General features: G+C 46.8%; 2 protein-coding genes across 2 annotated transcripts in view; one reads left to right on the top strand and one right to left on the bottom strand.

Moving 5' to 3' along the window:
- fars2 (phenylalanyl-tRNA synthetase 2, mitochondrial) overlaps positions 1 to 18461 on the bottom strand; it is a 137174-nt gene extending 118713 nt beyond the window's left edge. Inside the window, exon 1 of the mRNA XM_080864793.1 lies at positions 18311 to 18461. The gene's annotated coding sequence lies outside the window, so the exon portion shown is untranslated. The remainder of the gene's footprint in view (positions 1 to 18310) is intronic.
- Positions 18462 to 18512: 51 nt separating this feature from the next.
- The window catches only part of lyrm4b (LYR motif containing 4), a 42764-nt gene continuing 37049 nt past the window's right edge, over positions 18513 to 24227 (top strand). Inside the window, exon 1 of the mRNA XM_080864797.1 lies at positions 18513 to 18672. Coding sequence (XP_080720923.1) covers positions 18587 to 18672 — 86 coding nt within the window. The 5' untranslated portion in view covers positions 18513 to 18586. The remainder of the gene's footprint in view (positions 18673 to 24227) is intronic.

The raw sequence follows: 24227 nt of genomic DNA, 5'->3' as shown, positions 1-24227 counted from the left end.
ATTTATTACATTTCTATTTTTTTAAGTTTAATTTCAATTTCTAAATTTTATTTTCCTCTTTTTTTATTTACATTTTTCCAATTTTATACTCAATTTCTAAACTTTTTACTTAAATGTTTACCTTTTTTTAAATTTAATTTTCACCTTTTTTGCATCCTATTTCTTATTTTTTTTTTTTTTACATGGAAATGTTGCATTTTATTTCCTTTTGTTTTCCTTCTGGATTTATTCCTGTAGGCACCAACTTCACGTGCCTACTTTGATTTGTAGTTTACTGTTGATATTGCTGATTAGCGATCTTTGGTCCTCTGTCTTTCATGCACCAAAGCTGCATTATTAGCATTAGCTGACTCATAAAGCTGCTCTCCGTGTTGGAGCTGACTATGATCCACCCAGGAAAGTGTTTCATGATTTAGCAGTGGGATCATTTCCTTCTGGTCCTCCTTTCACAACCAGAGGAGTCGCCCCCTGCTGGCCACTAAAAAAGTGCAGACTTAAGGCACCCACACTGGCTTAACTATGTCCATTATTTCCATGGAGTCAGTGGTGGAAGCCGCTCGCTGAGCCTGGTTCTGTTGCAGGTTTCTTCCAGTTAAAGCAGACGTCTTCCTCCTCAGCGTTTGCAGAGGCTGCCCTGACTGCATTGTTGGGTTTTACCTTAGAATAAAGCAGCTGCAGGTGACTGCTGTGAGCCACACTCTGAATGTGTTTAGGGACCGAGTCACTGCTGGAGCCTCTAGTGGACATTAGAGGAAGTGCAGTTTTTGACCCTTATTCCTTGCCTTGAATGTCGTCTTCAGACCCACAGTCAGACTTTAAGACTCACGGTTCCTCCTGAACAGCAGAACGTTCCTGAGAACGGCTCAGATCACAGAGGATAACGCAGAGCGCCCAATGAAATCGAAAGCTTGTTTTTTATCCACCTGTCTGCAGATAAACTCTGACTCTCTGGTTCTGGAGAGCCAGCTTATGGCGTGATCCTTTAAAACCGAGTCGGGATCTTCTTTATGCACAGCGGCTGTTCTTCACTGGAAACTGCCACGTCTGTAGAAACCAGAGCGGCGGAGGAAGCGGCGGAGGAAGCGTGCGAAGTCGGCGGCTGGCAGGTGCGAGCCGTGTTGAGAGGTAATTGGCGGCAGAGCGAGGATGAAAGGCTGATCAGGTGACGTGCAGGTCGACCTGACTGACAGCACAATCCTCCACGTGCAGGCGTGCTCTGCCTCGACAAATGTGACCGAATCTCAGGAGGAAGTAGAGCGTGTGATCCGTTCTGTGATCTATCAGGTCAAACGTAAGACTGTAGTTCAACAAAGACAGATCAGGAAGGCAGTAACGAGGGAGGGGGGCTGCTCTCCGGGGGGGCTGATCACTGTAGGACACATGAGCACAAACCACACGTCTGGTTTTCACTCTCACTGATAACTCATTAACCCTTTAAAGACCATCACAGACCCAAGTCCACCAGAGTTTATCTTCATATTTTTACCTGCTGCAGTGACGTTTTTGAGCATTTCAACTTGCTGTACATCAACACAACCGTTAAATTCACATTTTCATAATATGTATGCATTAAGTCCAGAGTAACCACAGGAACATCCCTACTGAGGTGCGTCCCTCAAAACTGTCAATGCAAAGAAGTTCGAAAGTCCAACCACAGGAGGTTTATTTCGAGTGTCGTCATAGTTTCATTTTTGAGAAATTTATAAACTGCAGGAAAAACAAAAATATTATTCTGCACAATTTGCAAAATAAAACAGTGTCAAAATAAAGTATTTCCAACAAAGTCAAACACACCAGCAAACATTTGAAAGGCTCTGCAGGGAAAAAGAACAACACTTCCCATGAAGAATGACATCACTTCCGGTTTTCACAGGTAATAGTGGAAATGCGATTGTTCGTACTGACGTTTTTCCACCGTAGAAAGTGCTGTGAACAGCTGATCAGATCTGAATGCATGTAAGCTCTGGTTTCATGTGTAAAAACTATATTGCACTAGCTCATGTGGGGATTTAAAATTAGTTACACAATCGGGAGCGTGCCTTTAAAAAATGGGCTTTGAAAGGTTTTAAATAAATGAAGCTCTAATGTTTCAGTTCAGTGTAGAAGAAACTTTAACAATAACAGTTTCAACCTGACGCACCTGAACACCGAGTCACGCTGCCTCCATAAAAAAGAAAAACAAAGATTTATGACTAATTAAAAAAGACAAATTAAGAGTCAGAAGTTTCACTGTTATCTTGCACTTTTGAATTTTTATTACATTTTAACTTTGTCTAATTTTTTACAATTTTTTATCTTGTTACTTGCTCTTCAGTGAAAAATGACTTTGATGTTCTGACTTTGTATCAAAAGGGAGACAATTAGAATTTCAAGAGTATGATTTTTTTCATCTTTTCTTATGTAATGTCAGCTTTTTATTTCAAAATTAAGAGTTTTCTTTAGTCACCAGAACGTGGTTTATGTCGCAGTTAAGATATTTCAAAATAAGATTTGATGCTGGCTTTCTCTCCAATGAGTTTTATGTTGGAGTGTTGACTTATTTACTTAAACTGATGATGATGATGATGATGATGATGATCTCACAATGTCAGATTTTTTCTTACGTGACTTTTCGTTTAGTAATTTTGTTTCAACAGTTTAACTTTTTAATCTCAGAAGTAGACTTTCGATGTCACGCCAGGTCAGATGTTTTATTCTGTAATTTAGACTTATTGTGTCAAAAGCATGGCATTTCCTGTTGCAGTGTTATATTTTATTTTGGAAATCCTCTAAATTTGATTTCGCATTAAATTTAAATTTTTCACGTTCACTGTTTGGTTCGTAATTTCACCTGTGACACTGTGATTGTGGATAGACTGAAATCAGCTTCCACACTGATGGATCAAACAACAGCATCTATAACTCTGAGTGTGCTGTGTGGTGATCATGTTTATGTGTCTTGTGTTGCTCCTCACAGACACGCTGCTAATATGAAACATTATGAGGCTCTGGTAAAACAGCCGTCGTCAGCCTGCAGCCACGAAGAGACTGAGCACAGCAGCAGCAGCGTCACAGAGCCACTCGGGCTCTTTTATATTCTCCTGTAATCTCGTGTCAGGCCCTCAGAGAGCCTGACACACTTCGCTGCCTCCTTATTAGCGCCTGAATGTTTTATTTTCACAGTTTTACCAAGTGCTCGGATCAGGACGGAGCCGGCGCTCACTTTCAGAGACCCACGAGGCCTCGCAGGTCATAAAACATGGATTCAGATGAAGGGAAGCGAGCGAGTCCCGACGAGCGGTGCGAGGACAACAGCAGGAAAACGCAGACTTGTGTTTAGAATCTGCACAAAGCCGAGGACGAGCATCGTCCCGGTGTGTCAGAGGCCACGATGGGAGTCCAGGAAGCACTTCACATATTATATAACAAAGCGAGTGTGTGTGTGTGTGACTGTAAGGTCTGCTGGGCTCAGCAGGTTCAGGAAGGACTTTATTGAACAGATGGAGGACACACACACACACACACACACACACACACACGCACACACACACACACACACAGACACACACAGAGAGAGAGAGAGAGAGAGCAGGGAAGCTGTACACACAGACATGCCAGAGAAATCAATTTGACATCCTGGGTGATATTTGGAGAGAAAAGGATTATCTCTCTCTCTCTCTCACACACACACACACACACACACACACACACACACACACACACACACACACACACACACACACACACACACCTCTGTATCTCCCCTCACCTCACAACAATTAGCGCAGCAGCTAATTTGTCCTCTCTGACAGCAGAACAAATGCTAACGCTCCCCATCGCTAATACAGTTAGCATACCAGGCCGGGTCATTACTCGAGTCGGAGCGACTGTGCCTGCTGCCTCGAGCTCACCACACGCTACTAACAGTGATGGCGGCAGAGGAGCTGGATGGCACCCGCACCAACACCTAAACTCCTGCTCAGAGGTATGTTGGCACAATATCTGCCAGCTGATACAGGAGGAGGCAAGGCAGCAAGGACAGGAAAGCAGAAAGGAAGGAAAGGGAAGGAAGGAAGCAAAGAAAAGGAAAGTGGAAAGGAAGCAAAAAAAAGGAAGCAAGAAAAAGGAAGCAAGAAAAAGGAAGCAAAAAAAAAGGAAGCAAAGAAAAGGAAGCAAAGAAAAGGAAAGCGGAAAGGAAGCAAAGAAAAGGAAAGCGGAAAGGAAGCAAAGAAAAGGAAGCAAAGGAAAGGAAAGCGGAAAGGAAGGAAAGGGAAGGAAGGAAGCAAAGAAAAGGAAAGTGGAAAGGAAGCAAGAAAAAGGAAGCAAGAAAAAGGAAGCAAGAAAAAGGAAGCAAAAAAAAAGGAAAGTGGAAAGGAAGCAAAGAAAAGGAAGCAAAGAAAAGGAAAGCGGAAAGGAAGCAAAGAAAAGGAAAGCGGAAAGGAAGCAAAGAAAAGGAAGCAAAGGAAAGGAAAGCGGAAAGGAAGCAAAGAAAAGGAAGCAAAGAAAGGAAGCAAAGAAAAGGAAAGCAGAAAGGAAGCAAAGAAAAGGAAGCAAAGAAAAGGAAAGCGGAAAGGAAGCAAAGAAAGGAAGAAAAGAAAACTAATGGACGATTCAGGCTCCGGTTACCTTGGCAACCAGAGTCTGACTAGTCCATTAGCGACCAACTACGAGCTACAAAGCGATGCCTGACTCTTCCATTTCTTTAGGGCAGAGGTGGATGAGGAGGGCTGGATTTGTTCATTTGGCTCCACCTTCAGCTTCCTGTTGCTGTGTTTCCTTTCAGGAGCATCTGGGAGGAAAAGCTTCGCTCACTTTTACTTCGAGTACTGATGCTCGACTGTTGGGTTTTTCTCTGTACCTATGAAGCGCCTTGAGGCGACTTTTGTTGTGATTTGGCGCTATATAAAGAAAATTGAATTGAATGCTGCACTGATGCTGCGCTGCAGCTGCCAACCAATTCCCAAATCCCTCCAATCTGATTCTCTCTGAGTCAAGTCATTTTCCTCCACATCCATAGTCTCCGCCCACTGGCGACCTGCAGCACGCTAACATCATTACATCAATGCACTCTGATGTTAGCGAGCAGCTCCACTAAAGCAGTTACAGACGTACACCTGGGGTATGACCCCATTTACAATCCCATCAACACCGGCATGGAAGAAGATTGGCCTTCTGGGTAATGTAGTTCAGATTCAGAGACTTGAATGATGGCGAGGTCTTCTGAGCTCGACGGAGCGATGGATGTGAGGGAGGATGGACACAGAGGAGTTTTAAAGAGGAAAACCAGCACAGAAACACACCTGCTGGTGAAGTGTGTGTGTTTGCAGTGTGAAAGGCAGCAGAAGGTGTCGTGAAATAACAGGATCAATCGTCATTTTCAGTCGACAGCTTTCCCATTAACTTCTGTTCTAACCGTTTTTAAGCATTCCCACTCTTTGAATGGAGGAAACACACTGATGTAGCAGAAATATGACGTTTGTGAGCATCAGTGGAAACTTTTCATCATCCTGCTGAAAATTCAGCCAAAATCCAACCAAAGCAGAGCAGGCTGGTATAGGGCTTTGGAGCGTGATGTCACGGTGGTGGGCGTGGAAAGGATTTTGGCCTGATCCGCCATTTTCGGGGTCAAAACAAAGCGCAAGCGAAAAAGGAGCGAAGGCACACACAACAGCCATGGTTCGTATTTGCTGTGTGTTCGGCTGCAATGTTCGATCACTCGACCGGCAAGAGAATAAGCTTGAAAAGGCTTTCTCTTTTCATTCTTTCCCAACCTGGAAGCAACATGAGCAGCTCGTGTATCGATGTTACCAAACGAAGGCGTCCAGCCTGGATAGCAGCTGTGAGACGAGCTGACGTGCAGTTCTCTTCCATCTCCAAATATCTGTTGGTGCTCCTGACATTTTCATTCCGGTAAGTTCTAAACATGTTCATATCACTCTTTATAGCCTATTAGTTTTATTTTCGATGCGCTCTGAGCTCATAGCAAATTAGAACAAACATCCTACTGAGTGATTTTGCAGAACTACCTTCTATTTATAGAGTTGCTAATTATTTGGCATTATTGCAGCAAACCAGCCCATGAAATGGATGAAACATCGTGACTGAGTTCCAGCGCTACACAAGGAACCTGCTTCAAACAAACCACCATGCCAATCAGATTACTTCTTCCATGTGAGGGTGAAGAGGTGACCCTCCTGGATAAGATGGTGAAGGTTTGCTGCGTTTGGTGAACAGTGTGATAATAAAACCAGGGAAGAATGAAACCTGCTCCTGTTAAATATTCTTAAGTCTTGTGTTGTTAGAATTGCTGTATTTTTTCAAAAGATACAATAAATAAAGTAATGTTAGTAGTGGGTGATATCATGTAAACACTCATGATTTTGTGTAAACATTTTGTCATTTGTAAACTATAAATGACATCATCATTGTAACAGATGTGATGTTCTATAAAGTGGTTTTAATAAATAAATTTTAAAAAAGGGCAAAAATTAGTTTGTTTCTTTATTCAACTTTTGAACAGTGGGACTCAGTCAGTACATATTCAGTAAATGCAAATTATTTACACGGCAGTGCACTACAGGCATAAATCTAGACCCCTAGATAAAACATTATGGGTCATTCCCACAACCCACAGCTTTACTGTGTTCCAGCAAAGTATCCAATAGCAGTGACAACTCCTCCACAGTAGCAGGTGGGGTTTTTCTGTTTTGAGGACGGCTCCTTTTCCCCGTCACTACAGATGGTCTGTTTATGTTTTGATCAAGAGCCTTTTTTTGGGCAGCTGAAGAGGAGAAGTCTATCTTATGGCCAACCTCTGGCTGTATCTTGGTCATATTACCCAGCAAAACCCAGTATGCAGGTTCATCTGTAACAGTCCTTGTGCCACGGATCAACACTGTTGCTTCTACATTAAACAGAAGAGCAGCGACATGGCTGCAGGTCTCTGCGACTCCGGCCATACAGGTGCAGTGGGCGGCTTCAACCTTCCCTGTGATGCTCACAGTGACCCATGGCTGCAATGCTGGTTCATTCAGTCTTTGAGAGTGCAGTACCTGAAACACACACAGACAAAGTTCAAAAACAAGAACTATGATCCAAGGCCGACATAAATGTGTTTTATCTACTTTATCATAAATGTAACAAAGTGTTTAGAAAGTTAGCACATACATGTGATTTTTCATTTCTTTATGTGTCCATCTATAGAACGCTGCAGGTTATATTCTAAATCTGCCTGCAGAAAATGAACCTAAAGGATGTAATGCAAGGATGTCATCACTTTAGAGATGGAGAAAGCATAAAGTGACAATTATGAATCACTTAATATGTTAAGGAGATTCTGCAGGTCATTAATCAATGTATAAAATTAAAATAAAATGTATTTTTAGTGACACAGGATACAAACATGGAAGCAAGATGTATAATTAGTATTATTTATAATAAATATGAATAAATCATTGCAATTTCTTTAACCATAAAGAATAACAATCCTTCAGGACAATGTCACATCAGTGCACTGAACTCACTATGTTATCCCTCTAACAGCCTCCACATGTTCTCACTGTGATTTCCCCTCATGAATGAATTTATGCTGCACTAATGTGAATGTTCGGATGGAAATCAAACGCATTTCACACGCAGTACTCCAGCTGACTTACCTTTGCTTGAATGACGACTTGTACACACTGACTCCACAGATAAGATACAAAAATATGTCAGGCTACGTCAATAGCGGTTGGTCTTCAAGGTTTCTACTCCACGGCCGTATTTCATACGGGTCCACATTTCCAATGCACGCTATTTTCTGCAAGTACCGCCGCTTCGCCTCTGGACGCAATCGGTCTCTATACAGTCCATTCTCTTTTGAGCTGCTTTTAAGCATCTTTCTTCTAGTCGTCGTTCCAACACAGTGTGTTTGTTTTGATTCGTAGACCCCGAAAATGGCGCCGCGCTCCCACAATGCATTGCGGCGTGACGTCAACTCCAAAGCCCTATAAATGACTGAAAGAGGAAACGCCCACATCTGGAGCAACTTCTCCATCAGACATCAAACTGTTTCATTTCTATGATATTTCCTGCCTTTAACTTCCCTCAGTTTGATTCTTTAGCTGGAAATGATGACAACACCACCATATGACCATGCAGTGCACCTCAGTTACATCCTCCACCACGGACGGTTATAAAACACTTCAGAGCCCACAACCTGCTCAAGATATTACAGTGACCACTTCAAATCATCCTGCTGTCAGCTGACAGGAAAACTCAGCCTCTACATAATCCAGAGCATCCTGGACGAGCCCCCAATTTATGCAAAGACTCAACTCATGAGTTCAAGGACTGAATGTTTTTAGAAAGACGAGTTTGGTTTCATAATGTCAAGAAGTAGGGAAAGAGAAGGAAAAAAGCACGAATTAAAGAAAGCAGAGAATAGAAGTAGAACTTTAACGTTAGAAATTAAATACAAAACAAAAAGGAAAGGAAAAGCAACAGAGACAGGAAAGGCAAACAAAGAAAAGGAAAAGTGATGCTAATGAGAAGAAATAGGAAAAAAGAAACAGCTGGGACAGCATTATGAGCAGCGCGATTCCCTCTAAAGCCAAAACGAACATGCCAGTGTTTCCCATCAGGTGTGTCAAATTTGCAATAATTCCCCCCAAAGAGGTGGCAGTGTCAGGTATCGTGGTAGCTACGCCCACCTTTAATATCTGTACCTGTTATGTTTGACCTCACACACTGTGACCCTGGTGGTGCTCACAGCCGGCATAGATACAAGCTTTGACCACCTCCTGAGAGCAGATCCAGAGCCGCTGCTTCACACGTCCATGAACGAGCTGCACACGCGCTAATTCTAATGCGAAGCCACGGAAACAGCCGTTAGCAGTTAATCACCTTGGCTGCAGCTCTCTGATGTCCAAGTTTTTACCCGCTCAGGTTTTACTGTTTTATTATTCAAATTAAGCACTAATGAATTCAGAGGCGGGCAGTAAAACATAATGCACTGCTGGGCCGCTTTTTGTTTTATCCCTTTATTTCTGATTACAGCTGAAGCTTATCTGAGATCACAGCAGAGTCACCTGTCGGGAAGCTTCAGCGGCCCGTCCACCCTGCTCTCTGAAACACCTGCACCAGTTTAGCCGCATCAAAGGCTAAAGGTATCTGTGGTGCTGAGGGGTCTGAAGAGATCTAACAGCAATAAGGCAGGAGCTGGACGGCCTAACGTGCTTCATAATGAATTTCAGTTTATTGTATGGTGTCGGCACTCTCACGGTGCTGCTTGGGCTGCAGAGGGAAAACAACTCCAGAGTGCATCCTGCTCAGCTGGAGACACAGAAGAGCTGCAGGACACAGCCTGGTGGAGACCAAAACCAGAATTTACACTGCAGGGATGCATCAGTAACGCCACAAAACACATGCTGATTGGTTGTTTGTGTAAAGCGCTGATCCACTGCTCCACACGGCTCTTAAAGAGAGCTCACAGGATGAAGCATCTGCAGTGTTCAAAACAAGCAGCAGACTGTGCTGTATGTGCCGCAGATACACAAACAGTGTTCAGTGTGCAACACAACAGACCAGGCCACAAACCACCACAGTCTCTCCCAGTAACCTATGACTGCAGCCCGTGGTGCTGGCTGATTACCACATGTGGCTGAATGCAGTCCAACAGAAAAGCTGCAAAGTTAGAAGAAACCGTCCTCATGCCTTCATGAGTTTTATTTCCTCCAGTTCTCCACATCAGCAGCATTTAGGCCGGATTTAAAAGTCTGTCCAACCCACACGCAGTCCTCAGATATTAGTTTTTAAGGTTGTTAAATCCTGCAGGACCTCCGTGAGCATGAACCAAACAGAAATCATGGACAGGAAAAGACTGAAGATGAGCTCTAGCACCAAATCCCACAGTGCCAGTTCACAGTTTCATCTCTGTATGAAGCCTGCCTTCAGTTAGTGACATTATCATTTGGTAAAAGCACCAAATCTCCACCATAATAACTCCAGCTAACTGGTTTAAATGCCCGACTTTTTTTCTCCTCACCAAGGGACGCAAGCTCAGCCTCCTGCGCTCCTGTGAGAGTGTAATACCACGTTTTACCATCTAAGTTCAGAGGGGCGCTGTTTCACTTGTTCTACAGTCAAATACTGTGCAGAGCAGGCGTGTCCAAAGTCTGGCCTGGGGGCCAATCATGGCCCTAAGTCAGATTTTATATGGCCCTTTGTGTCTACCTTAAAAAGCTTCACTTATGGCCTCCACCACAAACAGAATCAACAAAGTGTCACTTCACTGTCACCTCCTGCTGCCAGCACCGTGAGATGCAACCAGTGAGTAGAGTTTTACACACTCACACAACAGTAAGTCTGGTTTAAATGAACCTGAGATTCTGATATTCAGCAGCTTCACTGAAGCTTGAGCTCTGTGTTATTTTACTCTCAATATTTTTTTAACAAAATTACAAAATGACAACTGAAGTCTGAAAACAATTGGGATTTTCAGGAGAAAACGTCACCACGGACACAACAGGAGTCCCGCCCTCGCCCTCCACATGGCGCTGCAGAGGCGTGTCACCCAGGACGGCCCCACAACATCAGCACCACAGGCTGAATTTCGTCCAGTGAAGATGGATGTCTCAGTGATGGAAGACCCTGCATCCACAGACTGACGACGGCGAGTCATCGGCATAAAGGAGACTCCCAAAGATCTCCTTTCACCACCCGACTGTGTTCCTGTTAGAAGCTTCCTAAATCCAACCAAACTGCAGCTGAAAGAATTCAAATCTAATCAATCAAGTCAACTAAAAATAACCAATGATGAGTGGCTTTCTGCATCTCTCAGGACTCAAACCCCACCCTCCCAGGTGAAAGTCTGATCCGTTCGTCCAACACTACCTGCTGCCTCACCTGACAGACCGAAGTGTTTCTGCCAGAATCCCTGAGATCAAACTTCTCCCTCTTTTTACACAAGTTGCAAAGTTATTACATCACAGCGACGTGATTGGCCAGCGGCAGTGATGGTGCTGTAGTTTGTAGGAAAGACAAAAACACCTGGATATCACCTCAGATTCCTCAGACCTCGGATCAGGAACAAAACCTGCCGCTACATCGCATCCTGCATTAATGGACTATGGTTTGCTCCGTTTAGGAAACCTGCTTTCATTTCCCAAACGTATTCTCTGGGAGCAAACAGCGGCCCAACAAACAGAGTCAGCCGCTCTGAGACCCAGAGGCGATGTCTCCCCGGCTGAAATCTACGATGGATGGTAATTACCGGCGAAGGCAGCGAGCTGGATGTGGATGGCCCCCGTGTTATTAATGAAAGCTAATGAAGGCTGCGGCTCTGATCTCCTCTCCTCCCTCCATCGCTGAAGGATGGAGGGAAGCAGCCAGCTGGGTTCATTTAGACTCACACAGACGGACCTCATGCCTTCATATTTCTCTGAATGTGTGAGTGAAAAAACACTCAGTGCTGGGTTTCACCCAACTCAAGAGCGCCGTCACAGCGGCAGAGACGTGCCCGGGTTTGAATTCAGCTGGTACTGAACATTTACTCCACAAACCTGCCAAATATGCTCCGTCCCATACTTAAACACCACAACTTTGATAAACACTGACATTAAAATGAAACCAAAGAAACCTCACGAGCCTTTTCAATTAGAGTTGCAGTATCATGTGTGGGTCCACGGTGTAGTCGTCCACATGTTTGCCTTACGGATCAAAGGTTTCCAATATTCTCTCCATTAAACTCTTTATTACTCTTTCTGCTGTGTACATACAAAGAGACGCCTGCATCTTCTGTGCCTTAAGAGTGAAGCTAACACTGAAGTGTCAAAGCGGCAGTCTTTCTAATGACCAGCAGAGGGCGGCTCCTCTGGTTCAAGATCATCTGTTAGTACAGCAGCCATGCTATTGGTCAGATAACCGACCAATAACAGCGCAAACACACTCCAGCGGTCCACTTCAGTTAGCTGAGGTGAAGCCTAGCAGACAGCTAGCAGCTACAGCCACCTGTCAGTCAAAGAGGCCACGCCCCTAATAATGCAAACTTTTTGCAGTCTGCCTCAAGTGGACATTAGAGGAACTGGTTGTTTTTCACTAATAAACTGGCTGAAATGTTTTCAGGAGTAAAAAAAGGAAACTTATTGTTAGTTTGTACATTTTAAGCTTCGATGCTAACATCTGTGCTCTCATCATTAACCACAGCAGGCTAACAGAGCGTCAGCTCGAACTAAACCCACGCCTAATCCCGCTGCCGTGGATCGGTCTCCTGTGTGTCCCGACCGTGTGAGGAACTTATCATCATGAATAAAGTGTGAATCATCGCCGCAGATGTTCCCTTCAGTCCACTTCCTGCAACCCTTTGATTTGGACTTTCTCCAGCTTCTCACCGACACTTCAAAGCATCACCTCGTTCTGACGCTTACTTCCAGTTTTTCTGCCAATTAAAGCAGAGATCGGGTTTGTTTACATCGGCCACACTCGCTTCAATCCCCGCAGCCCGAGTGTGACATTAAACACAGCAAATACAGCCAAATCCCAGGAAAGCCGGCGCCGTAAATGTGTCTGCGTGCAGCACGACGGAGGTCAGAGCCATAAAATATTCATTCAGAAATAAATGCAAAGGCCCGATGTTGTTGCACTTAATGCCTGGAATGACATTCAGGAAATTTGGAAAGTAGTTTCTCTATCACATTCAGTCGTTTTAAATTGTGAGCCGCTCATGTTTTATTCAGCACTTTGGCTAAATGTCAGCTCACATCATTAGTTAAGCCGCTGATGTGTTTGGGTGCAGTCTGGGTTTTTCTCTTATTTTCTTTTTATTGTCGATAAAAATGAAGAGAAAACACTCGCAGTGGATGCAGGACGCACACACACACCTGTCCAGCTGCTTCAGGCTGCAGGTGCAGAGGAGGAGGCCTGAGGAGTGGAGGTGATGGATGGATGGAGGGGTGGGTGGGTGGATTGGAAGTGATCAGTTTCGGGTCACGGGCTGATGTGTCCGAGACGGATTCTTCCGCCGCTCTGAACGGGGGAGGAAGCGATCGATGGGAGGAACGTCGGGGGCCTTGATCCGCCAGGCAGAAAGCAGCCGGAGAGTGAAAACTCAATCTGCAGCTCACAGCGTGATTCAAGGTGAGAGCGAAGCGGCCGACAGTTCAAACAAACTCATACGGACTCAGCGAGGAGTTCCTCCGCTCTCAGCGGCTCGCAGCACCACGCAGACAGCTTTGTTAGGCCTGAGGCGAGGCGAGGATTGCACGCCTGCCTGATCACCAAACAAACTTCTCCCAAAGTCTGCAGAAAGTTTGCACACCTTTAAAATTCATGCTTTTTGCATTTATATTTGCACCCATCAGTGCTCCGGAGTTTCTTTTTGCTCAGGATTATTGCTTCATGCTTATTGAAGATGGGAATGAACGCATGTAATGTGTGGGCACCACGCTGCTGCTCGGTGCATGGTGTGGAGACCCAGGCCGAGTTTCTGGTTTCAGACATCAAAGCCTCGGTCCTGGAAACACTCAGCACGAGGACGACATTCAGCAGAAACAACCAGGCCTGCGGTCACAACACAGTTTCACTCCACCTGTCCTGACCGCTGACCTCCGACCTCAGTAGAGAAGACCGACGTCCAAGCATTCATTATTGAGCTCCTGCTGAGCCGTCCATCAGTCGGCGCCACGGCGAGGACCTTCACTCTCCTCCTCCATCGCCTCAGAGATTCAACAGTCTGTGTTTCAGACCAGCTGAAAGCAGCTAATTTATCAGGCAAATCATGGAAAGTCAGGATTTTCAAGGCAAATCCAAAACTTTCTTTCACTGCCTGTTTGGAGGAGACGCTGCTTCTGGGTCTGAACGTCTGAGCTCGAATCAGAACAAAGATTCATGAACGTTTCAGAAGCAGCAGGAGGGCGAAGAGCTGCTCCAGGTCGACGCGTCACGTTCTGCCCAAAACACCACAACGTGCAGTCAGGGGCCAATCAGCTTGCTCCAAAAGACCACCGTACAGGACACGCACACACAGACACCCACGTAAACTCACACAGCGGACTAAAAATACAGAGATGACAACCAACGATATCGTCAGCTGTTTCTTTTTGTAACAAACACACAAACTAACACATCAGCATGAACACACACACACACACACACACACACACACACACACACACACACACACACACACACACACACACACACACACACACACACACACACACACACAGCAGTGTCATTGACCTTTCCACTCAAAGACAGCAGGGCATCAACAAACAGGATGAGTCTGTGACCTTTCACACATCCACTGCTAAAGATCATACTGTACACACACACACACGCACACGCACACGCACACGCACACACACACGCGCACACACACGCGCACACACACGCGCACACACACACGCACACAGACGCACACACACACACGCACACAGACGCACACACACACACGCACACACACACAGACGCACACACACACGCACGTCCATCTTTGTGAGCGCGCTCAGTGATGCGAGTCAGGCAGTGAGGGTGGGAGTCGTGTCGTTGACGGTTACATCAGATCTGATGGACAGCTGAAGTTTTCCTTCTTGACCATAAACGACGACTACGTCACGTTTGCACCACCCTCAGCTCCGCTCACACAGCCTGACTCTGCAGCAGCTAGTCTGCATTAAGGGCTGAGGTGGTCTGCGAGCAGCGCGCCATGACGACCTGCCGTGTCTGTCGTTTGTAAATGACGTCACCTCTGACGATACCGTCCCCGTGAACATCTCTGCGTCCGCTGTCCTGCAGGAGACGTTTGAAGGCTGCGTCGGCAGCTGCGAGTGAACATTTGGAGGTTTAAATCACTGAAGCAGTGCTTTGACTACACGACGAGCTCACAGCATCTGCAGAATATTTAAAAACAGTCACATTTATCCTCTCTGTTCACTTCCTGCCGTCTCTAATCAGGCAGAGACACTGTAAGGGCTAAACCAGTCGGAACTCAGCAAACCGAGCAGCAGAGAAGACAGCGAACGCCTCGTCACCGTCCACAGACTTCACCTGTGAGGAACTCCGTCTGACGGCTTTGTTAGGGAAGCCTGAGAGAGGCTCAGCTGATATCAGTGAGCTGTAACACCGACTGCTGGTGTTAATGATCACGGCTCCTTTAGGAGCACACTCAAATTCATCGGAGTCACACAGGACAGGAGGCCGAGCTGAAGACGCTCACATGTTCACTGGGAGATGGAATGAGTCCATCAGAGGGACGGATGTTTGGACATGTGCAGAGGAGGGAGGGTCATGGATGTAGTGAAGGAGAACAGCTGGAAGAAGGAGGCTAAACATCCTCCTGCTAAAAGGTGATGTCGGCGTTCCTGACGGAGAAGCAGATGAAGCCAAAGAAACAAACAGAGATCAGAGCCGGTCTGAGGCGGTGCTGGGACGCCATATTTAAATATTCAAACCGTTCCCAGTGAAACATCCACACCTCGTGGATATTTTTAATCCTTCGTGACCATTTCTTGTTTTAAAAACTATCATTTTTTCAGTTTCCAGTAAACTCGGACTTCACAGTTTAAGCAATAAAGTAAAAATTCAGAACATCGTCTCCAACATTGTCCAGAAACTGTCCCGACACGCACGGGACGAATTACAAACCACTTTCAATAAAACTGTGTGTAAACTTTAATGTTCAGCCTCGTCTCAGCGCGTCAGACGATCGGGAGAAGAAGAACCAACAGAAAATCCATCAGACAAAGAAGAAAAGATCCAAAATACAAACGGAGGTCGTTCTGCAGGAAGTGACATCACGCCTCTCATGAACGTTAGCTCCTGTTTATGCAAAGATAATGATCAAGTTTCTGAAAACTACAAGTACAGCTGAGGTTTCCCTGTGATCTAGTAGTTTATCACATGCAGCTCTCTGCTGTGACGTTTGAGTGTCAACGTGACGCGCTGGGACGACTTCAAGCCTACAACAGATAAAGAAACACACGTGACCACATCACACGTAACACGAGTGACAACAGGTTGGCTATTTCACACTTCCTGTCACAGTCAGGCTGCAGGGGGCCGTCCTTAAACCAAGACCAATCAAACTGCAAAGCTCATCAAAGGTAACATCCTATCACAGAAAATACATTTACACCATTACAGGAGGGACTAACTCCACCCTTCAGCCAGCAGTGGACACATCCACCCAGACTGACAGCAAATGACACATGCAGACATGTTGACTGTTAAATATCGATGAAGTTACAACCCCGAGTAAAAATGTGGCTGTGATTGGTAACCATGCTGCGGTCAGCAAGCATTTAAAGAGAAGTTCGACGTGTGTGAAGAATGATAGAAACTGGAACTCTGAGATTATCTACAATGACCCTAAAACCACAGCAACGCCTGACCGAGGGCAGCTCCTGCACACAGATGAGGCTCTCTGTAGACCAGCAGAGGTTTAAGGGCTGTCATAATGTCAGGAGACTTCCAAACATGTTAAATGAAAAACACAGCAATGCGAGCTCTAAATACATATCCAGCACTCAGAATCGAAACTGCTTCTGAGGTTCGGATCAGCTCAAACATTCCTCAGATGGATCCAACTACTACACACAAATCCCAACTAACGACAACATCTCAGAAGCTCTTGATTCACAGCGATGAGTCAGAGCTGTGCTCCATCACTGCAGCAGAGCCTGTGGCCACAGCAGTGAGGGAGACACCTCCTTATTACTTTGTTTGCAGATATTATTCTTCAGGACAGACATAACTAAATGATTCCCACTCCGGTGAGGTCACCTGTAGATATTGGAGAGTTTTTAAAATTAATAACTCCAACTGGACCCATCATGAACGTAGGCATCAAAATTCTCCAGAAATTAATTAATTTTTTAAGATCTCCTGTTAAACATCATGGAAACATTAAACCGACGGTCAAATTGACCTTCATCTCTGATTGGACGAATAAACATTATAAAATCGATGATCTTATCTAAATTTCACCACCAGAACCAGCTTTGTTCTGTGATGAGAAACGAGCTGTTATTTGTATTTGTATATTTGTATATGGATGGGGCGTTTCCTATATTTGATCAATTATGTGAAAAACGTTTATTGAAATATTGACATGCATCCACATCCAGACGGATGACGAATATTCCAGAGGTGTCAAAAACAGAAACGTCTACTGGACACGTGGAAGGAGACGTCTACTTTCTTTATAATTTATTAATGTCTGCTGTAAATATTCAGCAGTGAACAAATTAAAAGCCAAAGACAAGAAGACACAGATGGACCAGGCTGGATGAATCTACCCAGTGGACTTTACGCAAACACAGAAACAGACTAAGCAGAAAGTGTATTTACTTGGTACATAATGAGACTTTTCAGACCACTCAAACCAGTTTTGTTTTGCTTTTTCACTGCGTCCCTCTTTCTGCTCCGAGCAGCCACACAGGCTCTTTCCTCAGATGTCCCGAGGACATAAAGGTTTCCACCCTCCGTGTTCTGCTGAGCCCTAAATTCCCCGGGACAAACATCAGTGAGGATCTCAGCTTTTCTTCGACATCCAGCAGCTTCTGAAGGAATCCCATCAAAGGCTGCACTTTTAAACATTTTACTTTCCAAGACAGCTGACGACATCTGGCACGACGACCGAAACCCTCAGCAAACATCTACAGGCGTACAGCCGAGAGCGTCGTCGGCACCTCGGCTACAGCGTGTGGAAGCAGGAAGTCTGCATCCCAGGAGCAACCTTCCCATCACTACAGGTTTACACCACCAGGCCTGGCAGTAGGACAACACACTGACAGCACCACCTGCGCACACGCCTGCCCTCAGGTACAGTCTGACTAACAGGCCTGTAGGCTGGACATGGAAAACATTTGTTTTTGTTTTAATGAAACATAATCCTGCCTTTCTGTCCACGGAGCAGGTTTAGCTGAAACTCTGAGTCAGTTACCATGGTAACAGACCAGGTGACTGACAGGAGTCACTCTTGGTTAATGACGTCAGAGTAGTCAAAGGTCAGAGGAAGAAGTTAGCACCACAGATCAGCGTGTCAGCTACAGGTGTGTGACGTCAGACCTGATGGAGGGTTTAGATAACCCCACAGGAAGGTCACACCTAACGCCACGTGCACGCCCCTGTTTGTGCCCCCCCCACACACACACAGAGTCCCCAGCTGTCAGACGAGCAGCTGCCATGCTGACCCGTAAAAAGCCCTCTGAGCGTGGAAGTTCCGCGCTGCGTGGGCCGGTATGCTGCTGTCCCACAGTGGGGCTCGTGGACCAGCTTGTGGTCCATTCATGAACGTGGATTTAAAGGCTCACGTGCGTTATGAGAGGTTAGAGGAGCACCGCGAACTCACCTCCTGTCACTCCAGCGCCGGATGCTGTGAAGGCGTCGGGAGCGCGCCTGCGTGATCACTGCGAGTTCAGGTCAGAGTAAATTAAACTTCCTGTGAGCGCGAGGCTCTTTGTGACACTCACAGCTTAGAGTGTCACGTGGGGTCACACCGATAAAGCGGAAGCGGAAAACAATCCGCCGGCGTCTCGTATTTCTGCGCAGGCGCTCCTCGGTCAGCCTCGTGCCCAGGTCCTTCAGCTCAGAGCGTCGCGGAAGGATCTGCCCAGTCGCAGACAGCATGGCGGCGGCTGCACGATCGCAGGTGATGTCTCTGTACAGGACGATGCTCCGAGAGAGCGCGAAGTTCCCGTCATACAACTACAGGTGAGACGATTCTGCGTGCGCGCCCCCGCTGGTAGCCGCGGGAGACGCTCGCGCCTGTGTTTACGTTGGGTGTGCTGACGGGTTAGGGGTCACGTGACTGCGGGGCTCAGGCTGCAGGTTCGGGGCGTGAGTACGCAGGCGCTCAGGTGTTTCATCCTCAGGGGGTGAGCGTGTGAACCTAACGGTCGTTTAATACCTGTACGTGTTGCACTGTGAGTGTCTGCTGGAGGTGATGGAGGCGGAGGTGATGGAGGTACAAGCAGGTGTGTCTTGTTGCAAAGTTGAACTTCATGGGTTCAGGTGACCAGGAGACCTGATGTAGACACGTCAGAGATGCTGACACTGAGCCACATCCCTCCTCATCCTCCTCCTTCACCAGGAGAACTTTGAAAGCTTTGGTAAAGAAGTTTGTCTCGGAGCGTCTGGACCGGCTCTGGTCTCGTTGGTGACAGGATTAGTTCTGATATCTGGAACCAACTGCGTCCTGAAGATGATGCGACAGGAGGTCACATGACAGAGAGGCAGGGCGGTGATGTCACTGAGGCTGGGATTTCACAGGAAGTGACTAAATTGCCTCAAAGTAAACTTTATTGTCATCTCTCTATATACAGTACAGACGACAAGGCTACATCTGAAGTTTGTCACACTTCCTCCTGCTGCACTGTAGCTCCGCCTCCATTCAGTTTCACTGCAGGCAGAAGTAACGGGGACCTTGAACTCACCGTGAACTTTAGTTTTAAAAGTCAGGTTTTCTAACAGCTGCAGACAGGAGGTGATCCAAGGATCTTTTCCATCCTTGGCTCCTTTCATCAAGGACGCTCCCTCGTTTCCTCTGCTGTAGGAAGTCATGAAGGAAGCACCTTTGTTTGGAGCCGTGGGTCAGCGCCATTATTTTAGCCTTCATATGGAGTGGCAGCCCAAAAGTCCTGCGTGTTTTTGTGTGTTTGAGGATGATTTTTATTTGTCAGCCCGACATCCATCGATCTGTCTGTCTGTCTGTGTCTCTGGCTGTCTGTCTGTGTCTCTGGCTGTCTGTCTATAGTTTAACCTGCTGAAGCGCGCTGGCTGTTTTCTGGACACGATGACATGACTTCAGGTCTCTAACAGCGTTGGGTATGAGAGCAGGCAGCTGGTCGGGCTCCATGCAGCTGCTTAGTGCTACGTTTGTTGCTGTGACTTTGTTTGGATGGGTGGCATCATCATCATCATCATCATCATCATCATCAGGGCTCAAACTCTGTTCTTTATTTGGAAAAACAGAAGATGACAAACGGGTCACAGAGGCTCTGAGCTGCTCATTAAGTAACAATCACTGTGAAGTAAAACTGAAAACTAATGAGAAACAAGTGTAATCAGAGTAATCAGACTCCACCGGAGGCTCCGCTAAGCTTCACTGCACCTCACATCGTTGCGTTTTTAGAGCCTTTTCTGCGATTCGTATAAAATTTGAAAATTTTGAAAAGCTGTGAAATTTTCTCTTATATTAAAAACTTTGCAGCATATATATTTTAAAAGCAGTCTTTTGACCCACTTTCAGCCTGAACATGAAAACAAACCTTGACAGTTTTTCATGTTCATCTTAAACTTGGCCTCAGAATTAAAAACGTGCTGGATGTGGTCGATGGACCCTTTTAAGAACGTGTAAGTCAGAAGTGATGGAGCAGAAGCTCCACGCTGGGCTCAGATGGAGCGATGAGTCTGCCGACCTCCACCTGATGGAGGATCAAAGCAGCAGAGAGCTTCCTTCCTCCTGCTGCGTTCACACCAAACAGGAAGTTCCTCCTCTGACAGTCGAGCAGGCGCAGTGAGCGGGTGGAGGAGAACTATCAGGCTGGTCAGGCCTCGGTCGAGGTGACCTGTGAGGCTGAACAGGTGAAGGTGGAGTCCACACCCGGCTCCGCCTTCAGCAGAGACCCGTTCGTTCCTCCTCCCCGTGCTACATGATTAAATCGGGAGGAGTTGGAGTCTGACTCTGCCTTTCTGAGGTGAGTCTGGGACGCCGTCTGCAGCTGTGACAGCACTCGGCGCTCCGCACGGACATCAGAGAGTCGCCGCTCCCCGCTCGCCTCCGCGCGGAGCGCCGCTGTGTTGAATTATTGAACGGCCAGATGCTGCCTCTCCAAATAAAATATATTCATCCCGCCTGCCCAGAGGCAGACAGCTGGCTCGGCCCGCCGCCTCAGACGTGTGTGTGTGTGTGTGTGTGTGTGTGTGTGTGTGTGTGTGTGTGTGTGTGTGTGTGTTTGGAGGAGAGCTTGTGAAATCAAACTTCGGTTAGTTCATTACCACATCAATAACGCTGGTGTCTTTCTGCGGGTGGAGTTCAGCTCCTTCAGCTGCAGTCCTGCTGAGAGGACGTGGTCCTCTGTGACTACATGTACCAGCATGCTCTGCTCCTGAAACCACGTTACTGTGACACCAGCTGCTACAGAAATGAAACTAAATCAGGAAGCTCGAGTTTGAAGAAATGCATGAAACAGGAGAGTCTGTCCTCCTGGGTTAGACGGGCCCTCAGGTGGGCACCCACCAGTGTGAGCACCCACCAGTGTGAGCACCCACCTGTGTGGGCACCCACCTGTGTGGGCGTGCAGCTGAAAGCCTGGTTTACCTGTGAGTGCATGAAACCGGGTTTTTTTTTCATATGGAGGAAATAAACTCTTTAAAGGTCTCAGGCTGAAGCCAGACTCCACCCAGCTCCACCCAGACCCCGCCGTGTTTATTCTGCTGGTTTTAGTCAGTGTGTCTTTGGACAGTCCAAACCACGATGATGCATTACTGCCTACTCGTACTTTGCAAACACCCTGTTCAGCACAGCTGTCTTACCTTGGCGTACCTGTTGCTCCAGGCCCACCAATGATCTTCCTCACAGAGACACGCCCTCGGTGCTGGATGGTCAGGTCTCCTTACTGGGCAGGAAATGTGAAACCTGAATGTTCATTACATCATCAGCGATACCTGAGCTAACTTCCTGAGCCGGGACTGATAATCTGATCCATGGACCAGATCAGGGCATCTTTAGTTACTTTCTGAGTAATTTATTACATGTAACCATTGGCTACTGAGAAGAGTAATCAGAGTACTTTCCCCCAGAATAAACTCCCTGTAGCTGTTAGCTTTGCTTTTTAAGGTTTTCTTCTCTCAGTTTAGTTTTTATTAGTTTCAGTGTTCATTTTAGTCTGATTCTATCGTCATTATTGAGGGCATGTGTCAGGAGTGTCGGAGTAACCACGTCCATCAAAGCCTCGTCAGGACGTTTCAAAAGTGTCTTTTTACCAAACTCTCAGATAATGAAACCAACAGTGTTAGTTCACTCTAAGAGCCTGTGTTCTGCTCTGAGGTTTCCTCCTGTGAAAAGGGAGTTTTTCCTCCCCACTGTCTCCACCCTGTGCTCACAGGCCTGAGTGAGTCTCTCTGGACTGTTGCAGAGTCTACCGTATGAATATGAGGCGACTGTAGTTGTGATTTGGCGCTGTATCAACAATATTACAGGGTGTATTCATGCTGTGAATAGTGTCGGAGCGCAGAGGGGCGGGTCCAGATGCGATGCCTTCTCATCACTTTCTCCATCATTTCTGAGCGGTCATGGCTTCATTCGTTCAGACCCACGTCAGTTCAATTCAATGTTATTTATATAGCGCCAAATCACAACAAAAGTCGCCTCAAGGCGCTTCATAGGTACAGAGAAAAACCCAACAATCATATGACCCCCTATGAACAAGCACTTTGGCGACAGTGGGAAGGAAAAACTCCCTTTTAACAGGAAGAAACCTCCAGCAGAACCAGGCTCAGGGAGGGGCGGGGCCGTCTGCTGTGATTGGTTGGGGTGAGAGCATCCTGCATGTTTAAACGTGTGCTTTTGGTTAAGCTTTGCAGGCTGTGTGAGGGCGGCTGCAGCTGAGCTCTGGTTTACTTGTGTTTTGATCGCAGGCTCGTTTTCTGCTGTTTCTGTGTCAGAATCATTTTCACATAGTTGTTTTCTAACGTTAAGAGCAGCCTCGGGGTGAGAGCGGCGCAGCAGGGGCCTCGGGTTTACCAGCCAGTCTGCTGCCAGTCACAAAGTGGAGCCATTACGATCTTCCAGGAAAAAGTGCATGAAAACAAATGAAAAGAAGCGAGAGCGGGAGAGCGGCGTTTAATCCTCCTAAGCCTCAGCTTGTGCTGGAGCCGTGTACCTGCGCGCTCGCCGGGTTGTTGTGGAATGACCTGAATATGCCAGACGTTGCTGCAGGCTGTGTTTTGTTGTTTCGCTGTCTTCCTTCCTGGGAGGAGAGATGGGAGACTTTGGCTGAATTTGGAGGGCTTTGCCAGAGAGGGGGAGGAGCGGGATAAACAGGCGTCGGATGAAACATTCATGATTCTCTGCAGGAAAATTAGATCATTGCTGCAGCTGAAAGGTCGGAGCGAGGCCGGCGCATAAAGTCAAAGGCCAATACATTAGGAACAGGTTGGAGAAGAAGGTTAAAACAGCGTTCCTGTGATGACGGGACGGGGTGACACCCGGCTGACGGCTGTGGAGCTCATGAACATTTTACTGCAGTGCACCCGGAGACCAGCAGGGGGCCCCGCTTTGCTTTGTTTTCTAATTATGTAAAAATGTAAATTTCTCCCTGTTTTTATTTCTCGGGGAATTCAGGACCTCTGCAGGTCCTTGAGCAGCCTTAAAACAAATCTTTGAATATTGTTAGAATTTCATTATGATTCCCAGAGCTGGGAATAACGAACTGTCTTTAACCACAGAGCGACACAGCCAGCATCTCTGACCGCTCTCCCGTTTAAGCTCTGTCCTGTCTCCTGGTTCCTCGCCGCATCTCCTCGTTTGGATTTCCGTTTCCGGGAAGCGGATGAAGGAGCAGGGAGGCCAGTGTGGCGAGGGTCCAGGCCCCGAGCGGCGTGCTCGCGTGATTTCTCTCAATGTACAACATGCACGTTAACACTCTCATCCTTAGACTCAGTGACAAGCTCACACACTGTGTAGTCGATGGACACGCCCACTCTGGTGACCTCGAGCTGCCGCCATCTTGGCCTGGAGCGAGGCCTGGTTGGCGGACAGCTCGTGCGTCGTTGCTCCAGGATGAAGGTTGACAAGAGATCACAGGGAAATATGAAGGACTGAGTCAAAGGCGGAGACTCTATTGTGTTCTATTATGAATAGAGACGATAAATAAGTGAGTGACGAGCGTGATGGTGGCAGCTTTAGCGGTGCTGTAGGCAGGCGCTGCACGGACGCCTTCCTGGCCGCACGTTGCAGTAAGGTGGACGTTACACAGGGATCACAGAGGCAGCGGGCTGAGGAGGCGGTGCCGTGATGGGAGCTGGTGACGTCATCGCGGGGAGGAGGAGTTTATACGGGTCGTAGTTGATACAGGAGGAGGTGTGGCGGATGCATCACTGTCTCCTCCTGTTTGACCCAATAATAAAAGTCCGGTTTTATTCTGTGACCTCAGTAAGTCCTGATGTTTATGGAGTCTGAGGTCACAGAGCGAGCGCGGCTGCAGTCGCCCCCTGCAGGCCGTTAGAAATGGTGCAGGTTGAAGGAGCTCTGCAGTGTTAAAACC

This window comes from Rhamphochromis sp. 'chilingali', assembly GCF_963969265.1.
Source record: "Rhamphochromis sp. 'chilingali' genome assembly, chromosome: 18".
Classification (NCBI taxonomy): domain Eukaryota; kingdom Metazoa; phylum Chordata; class Actinopteri; order Cichliformes; family Cichlidae; genus Rhamphochromis; species Rhamphochromis sp. 'chilingali'.
The sequence above is the reverse complement of the archived record's forward strand: the minus strand, read 5'-3'. Positions and strand labels throughout refer to the sequence as shown.